General features: G+C 39.1%; 1 protein-coding gene across 2 annotated transcripts in view; it reads right to left on the bottom strand.

Annotated features, from left to right (window-relative positions):
* STAG1 (stromal antigen 1) overlaps positions 1-24,749 on the bottom strand; it is a 402,456-nt gene that overhangs the window by 56,534 nt on the left and 321,173 nt on the right. For both annotated transcript variants that reach the window (XM_025375719.1, XM_025375720.1), the window contains exons 21-22: positions 23,681-23,768; positions 4,004-4,084 (exon numbers count right to left, since the gene is read on the bottom strand). In XM_025375719.1, the coding sequence (XP_025231504.1) occupies positions 4,004-4,084; positions 23,681-23,768 (169 nt within the window). The remainder of the gene's footprint in view (positions 1-4,003; positions 4,085-23,680; positions 23,769-24,749) is intronic.

The following is a 24,749-nucleotide window of genomic DNA, read 5'->3' as shown; positions in this document are numbered from 1 at the left end:
GGTCAGGAGTTTGAGACCAGCCTGGCCAACATGGTGAAACTCCATCTCTACTAAAAAACAAAGATTAGCCAGGTATGGTGGAAGACACCTGTAATCCCAGCTACTTGGGATGCTGAGGCAGGGGAATTGCTTGAATCTGGGAGGCGGAGGTTGCAGTGAGCCAAGATCATGCCACTGCACTCTAGTGAGATTCTGTCAAAAAAACAAAAACAAAAACAAAAAAGTAGCCAGGCGTGGTGGCACACGCTTGTAGTCCCAGCTACTTCAGGGGCTGAGGTGGGAGGATCACATGAGCCCAGGAGGTTGAGGCCACAGTGAGCCATGACAGTGGGCAGCCAGGGTGAGACCCTGTCTTAAAAACAAAACAAAATTAGTTCTGGCAACAAAATCTGCATTGCTAATTAAATACATAATGTGACTAATAAAAAAATAAAACTATCTTTTATTAGGAGAATATGTCAGGCAAAAATAGGCAAGGAATTTCAAAATAATTCTGCTGTAAAAAGATTAAAAAATAGAAAATATTCAAAGAAGTCGATTGAAGAACAGAGATTATTATCCCAATTATGGAATATAGTTGTAAAAAGACAAAATTTAGGCTGGGCACAGTCGCACACACCTGTAATCCCAACACTTTGGGAGGCTGAGGTGGGCGGATCACTTGAGGTCAGGAGTTCGAGACCAGCCTGGCCAACATGGTGAAACCCAGTCCCTACTAAAAATACAAAACACCCAGGCATGGTGGCATGCACCTGTAATCCCAGCTACTCAGGAGGCTGAGGCAGGAGAATCGCTTGAACCCGGGAGGTGGAGGTTGCAGTGAGCCAAGATCGCACCACTGCACTCCAGCCTAGGTGACAGAGCGAGACTCCATCTCAAAAAAAAAAAAGGAAAAAAAAAAAGAAAAAATTTAAATTATGAATAGATTTACAAGGAGGAATTAGCCATCAATTATGCTAAATTTTTAGGGAATAACACATTCTAAATTTACTAAATTCAATATTTAGCCAAAATGCAAGTAACTCAACAAAAATGATATCTGTGGGAAAAAATACCTAAAAATTCAATCAGAAGGATGAGAATAAAAGCAATTGTATAAAATTATTAAACCTATCCTAACAAATTTTAATATATAAATTCAATCTCCTTTGACTTTACAATAAAGAACATTTCAAAAAAAGACAAGAGGCTCGTTCTGTCGCCCAGGCTGTAATGCAGTGGCAAGATCTTGGCTCACCGAAACCTCTGCCTCCCACGTTCAAGCGATTCTTGTGCTAGAATTACAGATGTGCGCCACGACGCCCAGCTAATTTTGTATTTTTAGTAGAGACAGGGTTTCACCATGCTAGCCAGGCTGGTCGGAACTCCTGACCTCAGGTGATCCACCCACCTTGGTCTCCCAAAGTGCTAGGATTACAGGCGTGAGTCACCATGCGCAGTGTAACAACAGTTTTATTTTTCTTGGAGATGGAGTCTTGCTTTATTGCCCAGGTGGGAGTGCAGCCCCGCGATCTCTCCGCTCACTGCAAGCTCCGCCTCCTCGGCTCACGCCATTCTCCTGCCTCAGCCTCCTGAGTAGCTGGGACTACAGGCGCCTGCCATCACACTTGGCTAATTTTTTTGTATTTTTAGTAGAGATGAGGTTTCACCGTGTTAGCCAGGATGGTCTCGATCTCCTGACCTCGTGATCTGCCTGCCTCGGCCTCCCAAAGTGCTGGGATTATAGGTGTCAGCCACCACGCCTGGCCTTTTTTTTTGGACAGTCTTGCTCTATCGCCCAGGCTGGAGTGCAGTGACATGATCTTGGTTCACTGCAACCTCCGCCTCCTGGGTTCAAGCGATTCTCCTGCCTCAGCCTCCTGAGTAGCTGGGACTACAGGCGCCCGCCACCACACCCAACTAATTTTTGTATTTTTAGTAGAGACAGGGTTTCACCATATTGGCCAGGCTGGTCTCGATCTCTTGACCTTGTGATCTGCCCGCCTTGGCATCCCAAAGTGCTGGGATTAGAGGCGCGAGCCACCGTGCCTGGCTGTAACAGTTTTAAAGTGGCTTTCATTACTAATAAAAGGTTAACTGTTATTTTTGCTTTTTAAGACTGAAATTACTAATAAAAGAGAAAAACCAAGAGGCTAACCCATATATTACCATTCTTCTAATTAGAAAGAATTTAAAAATCCTACTACTTTCTAAATGCAGAGATCCTCAAATTATTACTCAGAAAAGAAAAAAATTCTTACTCTGAAAAAATAACACTCCATATCAAGCTGTTGGTTCTATATGCAAATGCATTAATCATCTTTACTGTTTAAACGGTTTGTTTTCTTAAGAGGAAGATATACAAACATACTAATATCTTTATTTGATTCTTTATCAAATGTTTGCTTCTTACATTCAGGCCTCTCATCACATGAAATAACTGAAACATTTATTTTATATTTGTGTCAGATAATTCCAATGTGAAGTATTTTTTGTCTGATTCTCTTCATGGTTGTTTTCACAAGTGATATTTTTGCTGTGAGCTCACTTTGCTTAAGATTTTACTTGTGGAAAATTCTTTAAGGCAAGTTCCTTCAGAAGAGACTTGGATTTGATTTTGTTAGGTGGTTGGGGATATCACCATTATATAATCAAAATCTCAACTTTTTTTCTTTCTTTTTTACCATCAAAATAGTATGAATTCAGGTGAAAACCTACACAAAAGCTAAGTCATACTTATAAATTTTCATGGGAGATTTATTTTTCCCCATTTTAATCAATGCCACATTTTAAGACAGACTCTTTTCCTTATAATCCCCCAGCCCTTGAAGGAAACTGGAGTGGGTTTATTTCTAGTTCACCACTGTGCTGAGAGTAGCTCGTTAGGATTCCAAAATAATCTGAGAGATGTGGCCACCTATGAGACATTCTATCCTGGATGGACCTTGGACTGTACATTAGAAATGATCCTCAAGGTAAAGCAGTCTTCAGTGCTCTTTTTGGCTTTCTTGATCTTACTTTTCATTTAATCCCTAGCCCCCATTTTTCTTTCTGTTTTGCATGGTCATGGATACATTAAAATAAAAAAAAAATTTACCCAACATTTTAAGTTGTTTTTAACTTCAAAAGAGTTGTTCACTTTGTGTCTCTAGGTATCATACTGCCAGAATCAAAAGCTACATACTATTACCTTTCAATGATGTTATTCTTTTTTTTTTTTGTGAGATGGAGGTTTGTTCTTGTTGCCCAGGCTGGAGTGCAATGGCACGATCTTGGCTCACTGCAACCTCTGCCTCCTGGGTTCAAGCGATTCTCCTGCCTCAGCCTCCTCAGTAGCTGGGATTACAGGTGCCCAACACCACATCCAGCTAATGTTTGTGTTTTTTTTTTTTTTTTTTTTTTTTTTTTTGAGACAGAGTCTCTCACTCTGTCGCTCAGGCTGGAGGGCAGTGGTGTGATCTGAGCTCACTGCAACCTCTACCTCCTGGGTTCAAGTGATTCTCCTGCCTCAGCCTCCTGAGTAGCTGGGACTACAGATGGGTACCACCATGCCCAGCTAATTTTTGTATTCTTAGTAGAGACGGAGTTTCACCATGTTGGCCAGGCTGTTCCTGAACCCCTGACCTCAAGTGATCTGCCTGCCTTGGCCTCCCAAAGTGCTGGGATTATAGGCGTGAGCCACCATGCACGGCCTCAATGTTATTCTTTTTAATAGCATGTTACCTATCAGAGCTCTTGTGTCTACTACAGTGATTTTATATAAGAAGTTTTAATCTGTGTGCATGTGTACATATATATACACACACATAACTATGTGTCTTTTGCTTGAAGATTCTGGCTCTTCCCAAAGAGGTAAATGTATACTTACTCATAAGATAAACCAAGAACTGGTAATAATCATATATTTTATTAAATATTACAATAATTTATATTATACAATAACAGATAATAGTAAATTATTAAATAGTTAAGCAAGGTTATTATTTCAGTAATAACCCTTCTGCCTACAGAAACTCTTACTTACTTTGGAAGGAGAACCATCAGTAATTTTCACCAACTGCCAAAGAATCGAGTAATGGGAACACTGCAGTGCTTGCACGACTATCTGTATCAAATGAAAAAAAATTTTTTTTAATGAAAAATTCAAAAAAATGAGATAATCTGTTTGCACTGTGCTAAGATAATAATATTTATCATAGTTGTTATTTGATAGTATAGCTTCAAGTCCAAATTTTTGTATAATTAATGAGAATGTATAAAATATTTGGTTAAAAAGGACACACCAATATATCAATCTGGAGAATAAAGACACAACATATGGGAATAAATATAGATTGAAATAGCACTATGTTTAAACAAAAATGTAGTGTCATGAATATTTTGCTTAGTCAAATTTTTAAAAGGAGACTGATGAAATTATTTTTATCCAAATTTTATAGTTGAAATAACTGAATCTAAAGTACCCACATTTTTTTTTTTTTTTTTTTTTTATCTTTTTTTTTTTTGAGACGGAGTCTTGCTCTGTCGCCCAGGCTGGAGTGCAGTGGCCGGATCTCAGCTCACTGCAAGCTCCGCCTCCCGGGTTCATGCCATTCTCCTGCCTCAGCCTCCCGAGCAGCTGGGACTACAGGCGCTCGCCACCTCGCCCGGCTAGTTTTTTTGTATTTTTTAGTAGAGACGGGGTTTCACCGTGTTAGCCAGGATGGTCTCGATCTCCTGACCTCGTGATCCGCCCATCTCGGCCTCCCAAAGTGCTGGGATTACAGGCTTGAGCCACCGCGCCCGGCCAGTACCCACATTTTATAAGAAAATTTCTACTTGTTTTAAAGAACTTTAATGTGAAAATAGTCATATCAAAAAGTACACTTATGAGTATAAAGCTTAATGAATATAAAGCAAAAAATACCTATGTAACTACCACCCACATCAGGAAATAAAACATTGCTAGCATCTCCTCCCAATATAGCATCTTTTTTCTCCCAAGGGCAACAGTTATTATGGATTATTTGGGAATTGGCATATTTTAATTACCTAAGTCTGCATTCCTAAAGATTTTTATGCATATCATTGAACAATACATAAATGTAATCATACAATATGTATTACTTTGAGTCTGACTTTTTCATTTAACATTTACGTTTCAGATTTATTGATGTTGCATATACCTAGAGTTCATTAGTTTTTAGTTCTGTGTAATATTTAGAATACTCCCTATTCATCTATCATTGATAAACTTTTACACTGCTTTGAGTTTTAGGCCATTATGGATCATATTGCGATGAACATGCTTATACATGTCTCTTGGTGCACTCTGCATGCATTTTTCTAGGGCAGAGGTTTTCAGAGTTTTTAGTTCTCAGGATCTGTTTGTACTCTTAAAAGTTACTAAGAGTCCAAAAGAGTTTTTCCTTATGTGGGTTATATCTCTCAATACTATTGTATTAGAAACTAAAACTAAGAAATGTTTATAAAATACTTAATTCACTTAAAAAATTTATTACATAACAAATAATAAAACTTTCTGAAAAGAAATAAACTTTTTTTTTTTTTTTTTGAGACAGGGTCTCACTTTGTCACTCAGGCTGGAGTGCAGTGGTGTGATCACGGCCACTGTGGCCTCAGCCTCGCTGGCTCAGGTGGCCCTCCCACCTCAGCCTCCCAAGTAGCTGGGACTACAGGCATGCACCATCATGTCTGGTTAACTTTTGTATTTTGATTAGAGGCGGGGTTTCGTCATGATGCACAGGCTGGTCTCGAACTCCCAGACTCAAGCAATCCACCTGCCTTGGTGTCCCATACTGCTAGGACTACAGGTCTGAGCCATGGTACCCGATTATCAATAAATTTTCTTTTCTTTTTTTTTTTTTTTGAGACAGAGTCTTGCTCTGTCGCCCAGGCTGGAGTGCAGTGGCATGATCTCGGCTCACTGCAAACTCCATCTCCCGGGTTCAAATAATTCTCCTACCTCAGCCTCCCGAGCACAGCTAGGACTACAGCCGCACGCCTGACTAATTTTTTTGTATTTTAGTAGAGATGGGGTTTTGCCATGTTGCCCAGGCTGGTCTTGAACTTCTGAGATCAGGCGATCCTCCCACCTCTGCCTCCCAAAGTGCTAGGGACCACAGGCGTGAGCCACCGCACCCGGCCTCAAAACAAAATAATTTTTTTTTTTGAGATGAAGTCTCACTTTGTTTCCCAGGCTGGAGTGCAATGGTGCATTCTTGGCTCACTGCAACCTCCGCCTCCCGGGTTCAAGCGATTCTCCTGGCTCAGGTTCCCGAGTAGCTGGGATTACAGGCGCCCGCCACCATGCCTGGCTAATTTTTGTATTTTTAGTAGAGACAGGGTTTCACCATGTTGGCCAGGCTGGTCTCGAATTGCTGACTTCGTGATCTGCCTGCCTCGGCCTCCCAAAATGTTGGGATTACAGGCGCAAGCCACTGCACCCGGCCTCAAAATAAATTTTCTAAAGGAAAGAATATTTAATAAGAGTAGCACTGTTTTACATTTTTGCAAATCTTTAAGGTCTGTCTTAATAGAAAACAACTGAATTTTCCTGTTTTGGATTATGTTACAATATATTGTTTTCATTGAAGTATACGAAAAATATCCAGTCTCACAAAGTAGTTTGGGAAAAGAAGGTACAGTTTAATAACCTTTGTAGATAACATGAATATTCCTTGCTATGACACCAATACCCCACCTGTACACTTGCAAGAGAATGAGAGTGAAAAAAGGAAATAACATCTTGGATCTTATTGTAAAAATAGTTTTGACTTCATGGACCTCTCCTGGAAACCTCCCATGGGTTCCCAGACCGCATTTTGAGAATATCAATATTAAGTATGTTTTATTGCAGTAAGATACATCAAGTATTCAAACAAAAATGTAGTAAAAAACCTATCCAAATTGGAGTTCTCTTTTACGTTGTAATCTTTAATCAATCTTACTTTCCTGAATTCTGTTATCTGTCTCTCTGGAAAACAGAGACAAAATCCTATTCCTGACGCTCTAAGACTAGGACTTCTGGATCATACAGTATGTGTATGTATAATGTTATTAGATATTCCCAAACTGTTATCCAAAGTGTATCTACTAGTCATTGACAGTTGCTGTGTCTTCACATTTCTACCAACACTTGATATCAGATTACTTAAGTTTGGAAATTCTATTACATATGAGTAGTGGTTTTAATTTTACATTTCTCTAAATACAACGAGGATGAGCACCTTTTCAGTTTTTTTTTTGAGACGGAGTCTTGCACTGTCGCCCAGGCTTTGGATAGGTCTTTTATTGCATTTTTGTACACAAAATGTTTACTACATTTTTTGAATAAATGATGTATCTTTTTGCAATAAAGCATACTTAATATTGATATTCATTTATTTTATTTTATTTTTTGAGATCGAGTCTTGCTGTCCCCCAGGCTAGAGTGCAGTGGTGGGTTAAACGGTTCTCCTGCCTCAGCCTCCTGAGCAGCTGGGATTACAGGCAAGTGCCACCACGCCCGGCTAATTTTTGTATTTTTAGTAGAGACAGGGTTCACCATGTTGGTCAGGCTGGTCTCTAACTCCTGACCTCAGGTGATCCACCTGCCTCGACCTCCCAAAGTGCTGGGATTACAGGTGTGAGCCACCGCGCCCAGCCAGTATTCCATTATTTAATCAGTAAATTTATCTAGTGTCACTATTATCTTCTCCACTTGATAAACTACAAACCATAAAGGTAAATATATGTAGATAATAAGTTAAAAGGGAAATCAATAAGTAGAATGCTGCAGGAACTAGTTGTGAGTTACAGCTGATTTTACTTTTTTTTTTTTTTGAGATGGAATCTCACTCTGTCACCCAGGCTAGAGTGCAATGACTCTAGCTCATGTCTTGGCTCAATGTCTTGGCTCACTGCAACTTCCTCCTCCCGGGTTCATGGGATTCTCCTGCCTCAGCCACCTGAGTAGCTGGGACTACAGGTGCTTGCCACCATACCGGGCTAATTTTTGTATTTTCAGTACAGATGGGGTTTCACTATGTTGGCTAGGCTGGTCTCGAACTCCTGAGCTTGTGATCCGCCCACCTCAGCCTCCCAAAGTGGGATTACAGGTGTGAGCCACCATGCCCAGCCTAGCTGATTTTACTTTAAAATTTTCAGGTTTGGGAGGCCAAGGCAGGTGGATCACCTAAGGTCAGGAGTTCCACACCAGCCTGGCCAACATGGTGAAACCTCGTCTCTATTAAAAATACAAAAAATTACCAGGCGTGGTGGTACACACCTGTAGTCCAAGCTACTTTGAGGCTGAGACGTGAGAATCACTTTAACCCAGGAGGCGAAGGTTGCAGTGAGTCGAGATCATGCCACTGTACTCCAGCCTGGGTGACAGAGTGAGACTCTGTCTAAAAAAGAAAAAAAAAAAATAAATTTTAAGGTTTCAGATCCCTCAAGCAAAAGATACTCCCAATGTGCCTACTTGAGACTGACAATAACTCTTAAGAATTGGAGGTATGAGGAATAAATGGTCCTGGGTATGAGGAATAAGTGGCTCATGCCTGTAATCCCAGAACTTTGGGAGGCCAAGGTGGGTGGATCACCTGAGGTCAGGAGTTATAGACCAGCCTGGTCAACATGGCAAAACCCTGTCTCTACTAAAAATACAAAAAATTAGCCAAGCGTGGTGGCACATGCCTGTATTCCTGGTTACTGGGGAGGCTGAGGCAGGAGAATGATTTGAACCTGGGAGGCAGAGGTTGTATGAGTCAAGATCACACCAATGCACTCCAGCCTGGGCGACAGAGCCTGACTTAAAAAAAAAAAAAAAGCAAAGAAAAAGAAAACAAAAAAGGAAAGAAAAAAGAATTAGAGGAATTTAGAGGAATAAGTGGTGCTGCCTTTGGTGCAACATTAATGAGATCATGTCAGGATTTTATTAAACATAATTAAATGACTGACTCATGTCAGAATGCAGAAAATAGACTATTGGAACACTGTCAAGTTATAAACATTAGTGCTAAACAAATCACCCTACTACACTAGAAGATGTTCAATGGTCCTGAGATACCTTAAGGTAAATTCTAAATTATAATATTAAGTACAATAATAATGAGGTCTGAATGGAAAAGAAAGACAAGATTTTAAAAATTCCCTTGAATTTGAAACCGTATTTGTTAAATTACTAGAAGAGTGATACATAAATTAATAGTAATCAATGAGAAATTAAGCTGGAAAAAAGTAATGGTGAAGAAGAATTGCTTTATTTTGGTTATGTCATTGTCCTACTCATTATAAATATCACTTCCTTTCCTTCTACTTTTCTATTATCCTACACTAGAAATATTTCAGGCTGTTTCATAGTTTTAAAGAAGTTTCTTGTCAGGGGTTATGAGGGAACAGAGACATTTGGTCATCCCATTACCTGTTACAAATATAGAATTCCCATTCTAATCTGTTTCACACATTGGTATTCCTTTTAAATTTACTTTTAAAGGGACTCCACTGCATTACCTTAAAATAAAAAGCTTGCTCTCACTGACTGGGAAACATTCTGCTTTCTCACAGACACAATTCCATAACAATATAGCTTATCGACACCAAAAGAAAATTCAGAACTTCTCCTATCAAGCTTCACTCTTAGTCATTTTGATATTTTATCCTCCACACCAGCAATGTTATCCTAACTTGTTCAGAAATCATTATTCAGTAACTTTGTCTTTCTGGAGGACAAATGAAACAAGAAACAAGGAATAAAAAATTGCAAAAGGCAAAAGCCACTGTTGCAACCTTGAGTACCATACCCCTTCTGCCTTTGATTAACATTGCTCTGAGCCTGGAGAGGATCATCAAATGACAGCAAGTCATTATTTGTCTGATGACTAATAATTTCTTCCAACCCACTTTCTCCATTCTCCTGTTTCCATGAGGAAATGCTGTTCCTGGGAGGAAACACTAACATGTATTGTACATTTCTAGGTAAATTAACAAGCAGGAGTGCCTTTTCTTTCTATCTTCTGTCTGCCAGGACACCAACACCCCAGGAAAACTTTGGTCCCTGAATGACTGGGGAGAGCAATAACACCCTACTTCCCCTAATGATACTTTATGGTTATGGGTATGAGAAATAAATTCCTATGTGTTAAGCCACTGAGATTTTTAAATTAATTGATTATAGCAGCCAGCACTACTTTAATCAAAAAAAAATTGTTAGCCCCTTAATAGTTCTTTAAAAGAACTATACCTTCGTATCTCTGACTAGCTGGCTGAATCAGTGAGAATCATTCAGCTTGTGGCTAATGACAGATATTGCACATCTTCAAGATTAATTTTATTATTAATGTAAAGTTTCTGGAATGTTTAAGTTTAGAAAACTGAGTTTACATGGAAAATAAACTCTGAATTAAGACTAGAGAATAACAGGAAAATAATTATGCATATATGTGTGTGTGTATACATGCATATTATCCATACCTATAGGATATGTTTAAAATCCTAAAAAATCCATGTAATGACAGTGGAAAATCTGGGCTCTTCTATTTTTCTGTTGGCAAGAGACCTTAAATAGGAGGAGGCTCAAACTTTTTAGTGGACAGGTGCATGATAAAAGAGTGAACTAAACTTAATTGTGTCTGACAGCCAGTATTGGTCTATCATTTTTAAGACTGGGTTCATAAGAGTGACAATTAACATCCTCTTCAAAATGAGCATTTAGATGCAAATAATCAATATGGTTTTCCCAAAGAGGATATAAGGCTGGCAAATAAATAAACACATGAAAGAACACCTTTTTTTGTTGTTATTTTTTTCAGACAAAGTCTCACTCTGTTGCCCAGGCTGGAGTACATATAGTGGCATGATCTCGGTTCACTGCAACCTCCGCCTCCCAGGTTCAAGGAATTCTCATGCCTCAGCTTTCTGAGTAGCTAGGATTACAGATGTGTGCTAGCATGACCAGCTAATTTTTGTATTTTTAGTAGAGACGGGGTTTCATCATGTTGGCCAGGCTGATCTCAAACTCCTGGGCTCAAACGATCCTCCTGTCTCGACCTCCCAAAGTGCTGGGATTATAGGCGTGGGACAGTGCATCCAGCCTCAACATCTTTAGTATGAGGAAAAATATATGTTAGGCCAGGTGTGGTGGTTCATGCCTGTAATCCCTGCACTTTGGGAGGTCAAGGTGGGCAGATAGCTTGAGCCCAGGAGTTCAAGACCAGCCAGGGTAATGTGGCAAATCCCATTTCTACTAAAAATACCAAAAATTAGCTGGCTGTGGTAGAAGGTGTCTGTAATCCCAGATCGTGCCACCGCACTCCAGCCTAGGCCACAAAATGAGACTCTGTCTCAAAAAAAAAAAAAAAAAAAAAAAGAGGAAAAAAGGAAAAATATGTTAAAAGCATGATAAGATACCACTATATACTTAGAAGGATGGCTAAAGTAAAAATTATCAAGTACCAATGATGATACACAATAACTGAAGCTCATACACTGTTGGCAGGAATGCAGAATGGTACAGCCACTCTGGAAAACGGTTTGACAGTTTCTAATAAATATATAATTACCATAAAACCTAGCAATTTTACTCCGGGCATTTACTTAATAGAAATGAGTACTTATCAATTCAGACAAAAATTTGCATACAAATGTTCATGACAGACTTAGTTGTGACAGGCAAATGCTGGACACAACTCAATATCCTTCAGTGGCCAGATGGGTAAAGCAAACTTAAGTATCCACACAGTGGAATATTATTCAGCAGTAAAAAGGAACCAACTTTGACACACAACCTTAATTAATTTCAAAAACATTAATTCCGGGAAGACACTATACTCAGTGAAAGACATTATGCTCTAAACAGTTACATGTTGTATGATTTCATTTATTTGGAAATCTTAGAAAGATGAAACTATCATAATGAAAAATAATCACTGATGTCCATGAGTTTTGGCTAGGGTGAGCATATGACTAAAAGGATGGTATGAAGAAGTCTTCTGGGACGGTGAAACTGTTCTGTATCTTGATGACTACAAAAATCTAAACACATTAAAATTCATAAGACTGTACATAAATAGAAAAATTAGTCAATTTTGCTGTACAACAATTCAAAATAATACGGCAGAGTAAAATTCACTGTAACATTTTTAAGGAAATGTTAAGAAATACACAAACACTGATGCAAATCCTCAGTGATACAAAGTAGCAAACAATTCAGTAAAGAGAGAAGATTCATAAATTCTAGGAAATGGGGGATTATCCAATCAATGTACTGTATTATTAGCAGGATACTAGATCCTAAGTTAAAAAACATATATAATTAGAAGCATGAAAAACTCAAGTAAAAAATTCATGCAATAAAAGGTTAACTTCCGTGATTAAAGAATTAAAAGATTTCCCAAAGAATCCATTTCCCAAAGAATGGATTACGAAGCAGGCTAATGCACATTAATTCTTGGCAACTCAAGACTCTGAAATTGTATTGTCAAGCTTACATATAAATTCCAAATATCGGAAACAAGGAAGAGTAAAAAGAAAAATCATATGTCAACAGTGTGGTGTAGAGATTATATTCTCTTTTTGCAATCTCTCTTTTTTTTTTGAGAGAGGGAGTTTTGCTCTTGTTGCCCAGGCTGGAGCGCAGTTGCGCAATCTCAGTTCACTGCAATCTCGGCCTTCCGGGTTCGAGCGATTCTCCTGTCTCAGCCTCCCGAGTAGCTGGGATTATAGGCATGTGCCATCATGCCCAGCTAATTTTGTATTTTTAGTAGAGACAGCATTTTGCCATATTGGCCAGGCTGGTCTCGAACTCCTAACCTCAGGTGGTCCGCATGCCTCAGTCTCCCAAAGTGCTGGGATTACAGGTGTAAGCCACCGCGCCCGGCCTCTTTCATTAATGTTTTATACTTTTCAGCATACATATCTTGCACATACTTTATTAGATTTATACCTGAATGTTTCATATTTTTGGCGCTATTGTAAATAATACATTTATACATTTCATAATATTTCACTTTTCAATTGTTCATTGCTAAATAATTGTTTTTTATTTTGAGACAGAGTCTCACTCTGTCACCTAGACTGGAGTGCAGTGGTGCAATCTTGGCTCACCGCAACCTCTACCTCCCGGGTTCAAGTCATTCTCATGCCTCAGCCTCTCAAGTATCTGGGATTACAGGTGTATGCCACCATGCTAAGCAATTTTTTGTATTTTTAGTAGAGACAGAGTTTCATCATGTTGGACAAGCTGGTCTCAAACTCCTGACCTCAGGTGATCTGCTCACCTCAGCCTCCCAAAGTGTTGGGATTACAAGCACGAGTCACTGTGCCTGGACTGTATTTTAATTTAAAAAGCATTAGATGGGAGGCTGAGGCAGTAGATCGCTTGAACCCAGGAGCCGGAGGTTGCAGTGAGCCGAGATCGTGCCTGGGCGACAGGGCAAGACTCTATCTCAAAATAAATAAATAAATAAAAAGCATTAGATATGCATGGTAAAATATCCAACAGTATAACTGGTGTACAATTCAAATTAACTTTCTTCCCCACTAAAGATCTCTAGTTTTCCACTGAGAAAGCCACTGTCAATAGTTTCTTATGAAACATCTGAAAATAAGTTTCAACTAAATGTATGTATATATAAATCTTCTCATCATCCTTTATCCTACTGTATTTAACTGGTTCTCTGTAGATGAACATGTAGAATGTTTTAAATTTTAAATATTCATAAATGCTACAATGAACATATTTGCACCTATGCCTTTGTACACACATCCAAGTATATATTTATAATCTAAATTCCTGGAACCACAAATCCTCAGAGAACGGTATATCCACTTTCAATTTTGATAGAGAGTTGGCAAAGTAATCCATGCATACAACAGTATTTGAGAGTAGTCAGGTATTTTTTAAAAAACATTATCAGAGTTTCTCATGCATACACATAGTTGAGAGTTACTATAACAGAACCTAGAATGGAGAGAGGGTGAAACTGAGGTTACTAAAACAGAAAGGTTCTGATGTGAACCTCAAAAGAAAGTACTAGGTTGGTGCAAAAGTAATTGCGTTTTTTTGCCATTAAAAGTAATGGCAAAAACCGCAATTACTTTTGCACCAACCTGTAAGGGATTAAACTAAGGATATGGTAGTAGGGCTAAAAGAGTATGGCAAGAAGATATTCAGAGGGTAGAATTTATAAAAAACAACCAAGAGCCTCATGAGATTAAGGATTGCTTGTAGCACACCATTATATCCTCAGGACTTGGCACCCAAATGCATTTTTTGGTGAATAATGACAAGGTAAACAGCAAGTAGGATGTAAAGTGTGTGTGCTGATGAAGAAAAGGGAGGCATTAACCTAGATTCGTGTCTTTTTTTTTTTTTTTTTTTTTTTTTTGAGATGGAGTCTCGCTCTGTCGCCCAGGCTGGAGTGCAGTGGCACAATCTCGGCTCACTGCAAGCTCCGCCTCCCGGGTTCACGCCATTCTCCTGCCTCAGCCTCCCGAGTAGCTGGGACTACAGGCGCCCACCACCGCGCCCGGCTAATTTTTTCTATTTTTAGTAGAGACGGGGTTTCACCATGGTCTCGATCTCCTGACCTTGTGATCCGCCCGCCTCGGCCTCCCAAAGTGCTGGGATTACAGGCGTGAGCCACCGCGCCCGGCCGATTCGTGTCTTTTTGACTTAGGAGTCTAGACAGATAAAAAATGGATAAAAGAATACTAAAAGGTTTTGATACAGTATGACCAAGGAATAATCAGAAGTACGTAACTAAAATAATTTATAAGCTCAGTCATGGAAATAAGTGTGTAGTCTTCTAAGAAAAGCATTACTCTATCAACATAAAAAAAACATAAATAATAAGTCACAAGCCAGGCATGGTGCCTCACACCTGTAATCCCAGCACTTTGGGAGGCTGAGGTAGGTGGATCACCTGAGGTCAGGAGTTTGAGACCAGCCTGGCCAACATGGTGAAACCCTGTTTCTACTAAAAATATAAAAATTGGCTGGCCATGGTAGCGGGCACTGTAGTCCCAGCTACTCGGGAGGCAGAGGCAGGAGAATTGGTTGAACCTGGAGGCAGAGGTTGCAGTGAGCCAAGATCGCACCACTACTCTCCAGCCTGGGTGACAGCGCAAGACTCCGTCTCCAAAACACAAATTAAAATAAAAGTAAATAAATAATAAGTCACAATCTATCCAAAAACCAATAACCGCTATTGGCTTAAATGTGACTACCTTTTTTTTTTTTTCTTTGAGACACTCTCACCCAGGCTGGAGTGCAGAGGCACGATCTCGGCTCACCGCATACTCTGCCTCCCAGGTACAAGTGATTCTTCCACCTCAGTCTCCCGAGTAGCTGGGATTACAGGAGCATGCCACTATGCTCAGCTAATTTTTGTATTTTTAGTATAGATGGAGTTTTGCCATGTTGCCCAGGCTGGTCTCAAACTCCTGGCCTGAAGTCATCCACCTGTCTTAGCCTCCCAACATGCTAGGATTACAGCTGTGAGTCACTGTGCCCAGCCAAAATGTGACCACATTGAAACTCACCCCCTACATTACATTCAGTCTGAAGAATGTGTTCATGTCTAGTTCATGATGATGGATTAAATACTGGCATCTAATCTCTCCCCATAATTGCCACTAAAACACATAAAAAGATATCCGAAAAAAGATAAATACAGCTAGGTGTTGTGGCTCATGACTGTAATACCAGTATTTGGGTTGGCAGTGGTGAGAGGATCCCATTTGAGCCCAGGAGTTCCAAACCAGCCTGGGCAACACAGTGAGACCCCATCTCTATGAAATATATCTTTTAAAAAATGAGCTGGGGTGTGGTGGCTTAGACCTGTGGTCCCAGCTCCTTGGGAGGCTGAGGGCCTGGGAGGTAGAGGATGCGGTGAACTGTGATTGTGCCACTGCCCTCCAACCTGTGCAACAGGGCAAGTCCTTGTCTAAGAAAAAAAAAAAAGTAAATAAATACAAAAAATAAGAGTTTGCTGGCTGAGCATGGTGGCTCACGCCTGGAATCTCAGAACTTTGGGAGGCCAAGGCAGGCAGATGACCTGAGGTCAGGAGTTCAAGACCAGCCTGGCCAACATGGTGAAACCTTCTCTCTACCAAAAATACAAAAATTATCTGGGTGTGGTGGCAGGCTCCTGTAATCCCAGCTACTTGGGAAGCTGAGGCAGGAGAATTGCTTGAACCTGGGAAGTGGAGGTTGCCTGCAGTGAGCTGAGATCACACTACTACACTCCAGCCTGGGCAACAGAGCAAGACTCTGTTTTAAAATAAAAACAGAGTTAATGTTGCCATAACGCCAACATTAGAAGACATGGGTAAAGTGGAAGAGTAGTGCAAGCTATCATAAACAACACATTAGTAGCAGAAAATGGGAAGAGACAATGAAAAAAATTTAAAAACCTGGATTTGAGTGGTGTGCCATAGCTATGTGACCTAAGGCTATTTAATATCTTTGGTTTCATCACCAACAAAACGAAAATGATATTTTGAAACAAATGTAAAGACTTAAAATGAAACAAATGTAAAAACTTAAAAAGACTTAAATGTAAAAGACTTAAAGTCACCAGCCTTGTGGCTCCCTCCTGTAATCCCAGCACTTTGGGAGGCCAAGGTGGGTGGATCACTTGAGGTCAGGAGCTTGAGACCACCCTGTCAACATAGTGAAATTTCACCTCTACTAAAAATGCAAAAATTAGCTGGGCACGGTGCACATGCCTGTCATCCCAGCTATTTGGGGAGGCTGAGGCATGAGAATCTCTTGAAAATACAAAAATTAGCTGGGCACAGTGGCATATGCCTGTCATCCCAGCTACCTGGGAGGCTGAAGCATGGGAACTGTTTGAACCCAGGAGGTGGAGGTTGCGGTGAGCTGAGATCACTGCACTCGAGCTTGGGCAGGCAAGGGGAGAGTTTAAAATAGTACCTAGTAAATAATAAGAACAAAATAAAAGTTTTCTATCCTGATGACTTGAGAGGCCCAAAGTTAGTGATATATGATTACACTTCATTTTCATGGGTGTAGTCACACAATTTTGTTCTATAGCAAATACTATTTACAAAAACACCTATAAATGCTCGATTGGTTTTCCATTTTTAGAATCTACTGAGGGTTGTAGAAACTATAAAGCAGAAAATTAGTATTTTTCCAGAAAATTAATATTTCATCTTCCAAATGGTTTCATGAAAAAAATAAAATAAAAAAATTATTTTTCTTAGAGGTCATCTGAGATGACATTTAAATTTAAAACTATACCAACAGAAAATAGGAACAAAGTCACAGAATAGAAAGAATTTAAATATATCTTGACTTTATCCTACAAAAGTGGGCATAAGAGATATTACAATAAATTCTGAAATGTGTGCTTTTCACAAGCTAATGATTATTGTTGTTACAGAACTGCAGTAACTTTCAGTACTTTTCACAGATTAAAAATAATTCATTAGCACAAAAAAGGTCAGGCTTGGTGGCTCATGCCTGTAATCCCAGCACTTTAGGAGGCCAAGGCGGGTGGATCACAAGGTCAGGAGTTCAAGACCAGCCTGTCCAAGATGGTGAAATCCCATCTCTACTAAAAACACAAAAATTAGCTGGGCGTGGTGGTGGGCACCTGTAATCCCAGCTACTTGGGAGGCTGAGGCAGAGAATTACTTGAACCTGGGAGGTGGAGGTTGCAGTGAGCAAAGATCACACCAGCCTCCTGAGTAGCTGGGATTACAGGCATGGGCCACGAAGCCTGACCTTTCTAAAGTACATAGGAACTGGATTGAAAGGAACTCCCACTGGCCAAATCTGCTACAATTTGATAACCAAAATAAAAAACAAGAGTACTGATTTAAAACTTCTCAAATAAAACAGGTATCCATGAGTCTACAGTGATACCAATTTTTCTTAAAGGAATTTAAAATTGTAAAAAGTGAATGAGTGAATGGATAAATGAAAGGAGAAAGGAAAGTTCTTCCTTACCATACAGTGCCAACTAAGAAATACAAAATAAACAACAGAGTTAGAAAATCATCATTTTAGTCACTACTCTGTGACCAGGAGAGTAATAACTGAATCAGGCAAGGATCATAAATGGATACTAAAACTATTATGTCAGAGTCTGATAAGAAACAGAATTATTACATAGTTTTAAAGAATACTTCTACAGCTCACTTCAGTAATTAAAAAGGACACTGGTAACTATATAGGAGAAACTTGGCAGACCTCACTTTAGTCAGTGATCAGAGTTAATAACATGAATAATGAACAAACTGACATCACATGCCTCCTGATGTGATGGATTGAGGACAAAATATCATTTATGTAGTAGTCCTGCCAAGAAAGTGAAACAGGCAAAACTCAAGTAAGAACATTCTGTAAAATAACTAGTCTATACTCTTCAAAATGTCATGAAACATAAAGGCTCAGAAACAATTCCAGATTAAAGGAGACAAAAACAAAATAACAACTAAATGCAATGTATTATTCTGCATTGGGTCCTAGGCTGAAAAAAAACTGTTAAAGGTTCAGGTGGTTGTGGCATTTTTTTTTTTTTCTGACCGAATCTCGTTCTATCACCCAGGCTGGAGTCCAGTGGCGCAATCTCAGCTCACTGCAAGGTCCTGTTCTTGGGTTTCTTGGGTTCAAGTGATTCGAGTGCCTCAGCCCCCTAAGTAGCTGGGATTACAGGGACATGCCACCACACCTGGCTAATTTTTGTAGTTTTAGTAGAGACAGGATTTTACCATGTAGGCCAGGCTGGTCTCAAACTCCTGACCTCAAGTGATCTACCCACCTTGGTCTACCAAAGTGCTGGGATTACAGGTATGAGCCACCATGCCTGACCTAATATACATTTTGCATATGCATATTAACATATGTAACACACACATTGTATTTATAATATACTATATATTTGTATATATAATGTATATATACATATATAAAATATGTATATTATATAATAAATATTATATAGTATATGTATATTTATATATTATATAATATATACACATATTATATACATATATGTATATATGAAAATTATATACATATATATGATTATCATATATAATATATATACAGAAATGTAAAAAATAATATAATATAATATAAAATAATATAAAGTACAGAAATGTGGGAAAATATTGAAAATGGATTATGTGAATTTTCTGTAACATTTCTATAATTTGATTTTTAAAAAATTATTAGAATAGGTAATTTCTTTTTGGTCTGCCACATATTTTTTACTTTTTAGATATTAAAAAAAATTTTTTTTTGAGATGAGAGTTTTGTTCGTTGCCCAGGCTGGAGTGTAATGGCGTGATCTCAGCTCACTGCAACCTCTGCCTCCTGGGTTCAAGCGATTCTCCTGCCTCAGCCTCCCAAGTAGCTGGGATAACAGACACGTGCCACCATGCCCGGCTAATTTTGTATTTTTAGTAGAGACAGCATTTTGCCATATTGGCCAGGCTGGTCTCGAACTTCTGTCCTTATGTGATCTGCCTGCCTCAGCCTCCCAAAAGGCTTGCATTACAGGCATGCGCCACCATGCCTGGCCAGTCTTCCACATATTCTAAAACTATAATGGTTAAAACAGTACTGGTATGATAAAAGATAAATCACTAGGAGGGGAAAAAAATAACACAAATACACAGGCGTACCCTGGATGTAGCACAAGTTTACTCCCAGACATCACAAAAAAGCAAATTTTGTAATAAAGCAAGTCACAAAACCTTTGGTTTCACAATGCATATAAAAGCATGCAATAGCATTATGTCTGAAAAAACAATGTACACAGCTTAAGTAAAAAATATAATACTTCATGGCTACAAAATGCTAATGATCACCTGACTCTTCAGTGAGTCATAATTTTTTCAGTGGTGGAGGATCTTGCTTCAAATGTTAATGGCTGCTGACTTAACAGGGTGGTTGTTGAAGGTTGGTGTGGCTATGGCAATTTCTCAAGATGGCAGTGAAGTTTGCTGTATCGATAGATTCTTCCTTTCATAAAAGATTTCTCTGCAGCACTGATGCTGTTTGACAACATTTTCTTCACAGACCTTCTTTCAAAACTGGAGACAACCCTCTCACACCCTTATCACTGCTTTATCAACTACATTTATGTAATATCCTAAATTCTTCGTTGTCATTTTAACAATGTTCACAGCACCTTCACTAGGAGTAAATGCTATCTCTTTCATTGCTTATCCATAAGAAGCAACTCCTCATCTCTTCAAGTTTGAGCAGGAGATTGCAGCAACTCAGGCTCATCTTCAGGCTCCACTTCTAATTCTAGTTCTCTTGCTATCTCCACTACATCTGAGTGACTTTCTTTACTTGTCTTACCCCCTCAAAGTCATCCATGAACACTGATATCAACTTCTTCCAAACTCCTGTTAATGCTGATAGTTGGACCTCCTCCCATGAATCACGAATTTCTTAATGGCGTCTAGAATGGTGAATCCTTCCCAAAAGTTTCTCAGAGGCATCAGCGGAGTCACTTTCTATGGCAGCCATAAGACTTAATGCAATGTTTTTTTCTTAAATAATTAAGGCTTGAAAGTAAAAATTCCTTTTGCTGTGTTAGCAGTCATGAATATGAGAAGTGTGACTCTTCCACTTGAACATTAAGAAACACTGTAGAGTTATTAAGTGGCCTAATTTCAATACTGTTTTGTCTCAGGGAATAGGGAGCCTGCGAGGGAAAGGGATTAGGGAAGGGCCTGTCATGGAGCAGTCAAAACACACATAACATTAATGGATTAAGTCCACCATCTTATGTGGGAACAGTTCATAGTGCCCCAAAACAATTACAATAGAAACATCAAAGATTACTGATCACCAATCACCATAACAGATTTAATACTAACAAAAAAGTCTGAAATAACCAAGATTTACCAAAATGTGACACAGAAACACTAAGTCGGCATATGCTTTTGGGAAAATGGCACTGATAGCCTTGCTTGATGCAGGGTTGCTGCAAACCTTCAATTTGAAAAAAACCACGCAATAAAGCAAAGCACACTAAAATGAGGTATGCCTGTGTAACAACTCAGTAAAGGAAGGCACTAGGAACTTCTAGTTGAACTGGTTATCATTAAAAAAAAAAAAAAAAAAAAAAAAAAAAAGTCAAGCATATAGACAATGTAGGCTCCCCAAACAGCTAGAAAGTTTTAAGGTATCTTCAAAACATTAAGAACAACTGAGGGTCAACAGTAATAAACATTTTGGTAGCTCTTCAGCACCCCTGCTCTAAAAGGTATTTTCTCTGAGTTCTTATTGTAAGCACACAGCTGGAACCTTAAAAAGTGAGCTTGCATGGTTGTATTAAGAAGTGGTTGAGGGTTGGGTGCAGTGGCTCATGCCCGAAATCCCAACACTTTGCGAAGCCAAGGCAAGCAGGTCACTTGAGGTCGGGAGTTCAAGACCAGCCTGGCCAACATGGGGAAACCTCGTCTCCACTAAAACTACAAAAACTAGCCCAGCGTGGTGACGCAGGCCTATAATTCCAGCTACTCAGGAGGACAAGGCGGAAGAATCGCTTGAACCCAGGAGGTAGAGGTCACAGTGAGCAGAGACCACGCCACTGCACTCCAGCCTGTGTGACAGAGTGAGACTCCATCTCAAACAAACAAAAAAGAAGTGGTTAAATATAGAATTTCTGTATTTTCAACAGTATCTTAAGAGATATTTATCAGAGCTGCTAAAATGAACAAGAGTACAATCTAGTCATATTTGAGTCATGCACTCAAACTTCATACACATGGTTAAAAATATGTGTTTAAGAAATTAACAAACTTAAAGCCACAAAACCTTTTTTTTTTTTTTTTTTTTTTTTTTTGAGATGGAGTCTCTCGCTCTGTCACCCAGGCTGGAGTGCAGTGGTGCAATCTCGGCTCATTGCAACCTCTGCCTGCTGGCTTCAAGTGATTCTCCTGCCTCACCCTCCCGAGTAGCTGGGACTACAGGCGCCCGCCACCGTGCCCGGCTAATTTTTGTATTTTTAGTAGAGACAGGGTTTCGCCATATTGGCCAGGCTGGTCTTGAACTCCTGGCCTTGTGATCCGCCCACCTTGGCCTCCCAAAGTGCTGGGATTACAGGTGTGAGCCACCGCGCCCAGCCCCTAAAGCCACAAAACTTTTAATGTCACATAAGTATGCTCTTTTATCCAACAATAAAAATGGAGGAAATAAGACATATGCAATGAACATAAGCAACAGAAAACAAAAATAACAATAGAAGACAACATTGTGAAGCTGTCATGAGTCAGTACTAGGACAATAATGATGGTATGGTAAGTCTAAAAATTTTGATACAGTAGATGAAACAGAGATGTACACTTACTCTCTACCTGGAGAAAGAGAAAATGATAAAAAGAATATCTTAACTCTCTCATTCACTTTCAAATTAGAAGCATGGCTTGAAAATATGAGTGAATTTTATTTAGGCTGCTGGTCTGAGATAAAGAGAGGATGGGAAGTTGGTGTCAGCAACACATTTAAAAAAAGACAGGGTAAAATATTTAGTGTCTTTTCACAAACTACAATAAGAATGCCTAACATAATCAGGGACATTTGTAGGGACCAAGAAAATGACTAATGTTATGCAATTCAAATGAATTAATCACAGCAATAATAAAGTACTGTTTTCATAATTAACTTTTTTTTTTTTTTTTTTTTTGAGACAGAGTCTCACTCTGTCGCCAAGGCTGAAGTGCAGTGGCATCATCTTGGCTCACTGCAACCTCTGCCTCCCAGGTTTAAGCGATTCTCCAGCTTCAGCCTCCCAAGTAGCTGGGGACTACAGGCGCATGCCACTGCATCTAGCCAATTTTTAAATTTTTAGTAGAGATGGGGTTTCACCATGTTGGCCAGGTTGGTCTCGAACTTCTGACCTCAGGTGATTCACCCTGCCTTGACCTCCCAAAGGGCTGGGATTATAGGCATGAACCACTGCGCTCAGCCCATGATTAACTTTTAATATAAGATTATTATTTTATCTGTTGAAATTCTTACTGCTTTAGAGCAATAAAGTATCATCTAAGCATTCTATATTACCAAATGGAAATGAATGAGATAACCCCTAAATACTACCTACACTTAATGATGGAGTTGATATTTTGGTCTACATGAATGTCTACAGTGTACAAAATAACTCCTTCCTTTCTCATACTGAATCAGGTAGAGTAATTATTCTACCGAAGTCTTTTTCAGATTAGGCAAAATTTGTTGAATTCCTGCCCCTTCTACTTTAACTTGTATATATGAGTGTACAAAGGTCTAAAGTCTATTAAAGGCTGCCATGTTAATTTATGGTTCTAATATAAAAACTAAGCCATGCTTAATGTGATTAATACCTAGAACAGGGCTGGAATAGATCCATCATCAATTTTCATTACATAATGAATAAACTGAAAGTTTTAAAATTGCTGCCATAGATATTAATGGTATTTTTCCTAAGAGAGCAAAGTCTACCTTAACATTAACATTTTTACGGTATGTTATAGCAAAAGTTTTCTATTTTTTCTACTCTAACACATAAGCCGATATAATATACTTATCAGTAATATTCAATTACTATAACAATAATTCTCTCAAAAGAGGCAGCTGCCCTAAGAATTATCAATTATTTTCTATAAAAGGCTTCTGATAATCATATGACTTCAGAAAAACTTAACTTTCTAGAGTCATACAGAAGGAATATCAATAAACTCCTACCTGTTCTGGCATGGCTCCATGTTCAATTCCAGTCTTCAATAATCTGTAGCAATTACCAAAGAGATCCCATTTTGTGAGATCATGTGCACTGAAATAAACAAAAATGCATTTGTTTTATTCTAGAATGGAAAGAAATTTAAATTTGAGCTCAGTTCGAGTGAGTGGAAAAATAAAATAATTTCATTTCGGTTGGGCACAGTGGCTCACGCCCTGTAATTCCAGCACTTTAGGAGGCCACGGCTGGCAAATTACTTGAGGTCAGGAGTTTGAGACCAGCCTGGCCAACATGGTGAAACCCCGTCTCTACTAAAAATACACACACAAAAATTAGTTGGGCATGGTGGTGCATGACTGTAGTCCCAGCTACTTGGGAGGCCGAGGCAGGAGAATCACTTGAACCCAGGACACAGAGCAGTGAAACAAGATTGCACCACTGCACTCCAGTGTGGGTAACTGAGCAAGACTCTGTCTCAGAAAAAAAAAAAAAAATTTTTTTTCATTTCCATAAAGGGAATGCTCATTAAATGCTCAAATGTGAAAGAAAGGTAGAAAGGAAAAGGAAATAAAAAGAGATGATTCTAAGAATTTATTAAAGAAATCACAAAAACAAAACCTCACATATTTAACTCAAAGTTTCTACCACGTGGTTTAAGCTCACATTCTATTCCATATATGGATAAACTCCCTTTATTGTATATATAAAAGTACCTTTTTTGTTTTATTTTTATTTTTTTTAAGACAGGGTCTCGCGCTGTCGCCTAGGCTGGAGTACAGTGGCAAGATCTCGGCTCACTGCAATCTCTGCCTCCTGGGTTCAAGAGATTCTCATGCCTCAGCCTCCTGAGTAGCTGGGACTACAGGCGTGTGCCATGACACCTGGCTAATTTTTATATTTTTGTAGAGATGGGGTTTCACCATGTTGGCCAGGCTGGTCTTGAACTCCTCGACTCAAGAGATCCACCCGCCTTGGCCTCCCAAAATGCTGGGATTACAGGTGTGAGCCACCGCGTCAGGTCTATTTAAAAGTACATTTTAAAGAACTCTATTTACAATTTAAAAATAAAACCAC

Source organism: Theropithecus gelada, chromosome 2, assembly GCF_003255815.1.
Source record: "Theropithecus gelada isolate Dixy chromosome 2, Tgel_1.0, whole genome shotgun sequence".
NCBI classification, from domain to species: domain Eukaryota; kingdom Metazoa; phylum Chordata; class Mammalia; order Primates; family Cercopithecidae; genus Theropithecus; species Theropithecus gelada.
The sequence above is the reverse complement of the archived record's forward strand: the minus strand, read 5'-3'. Positions and strand labels throughout refer to the sequence as shown.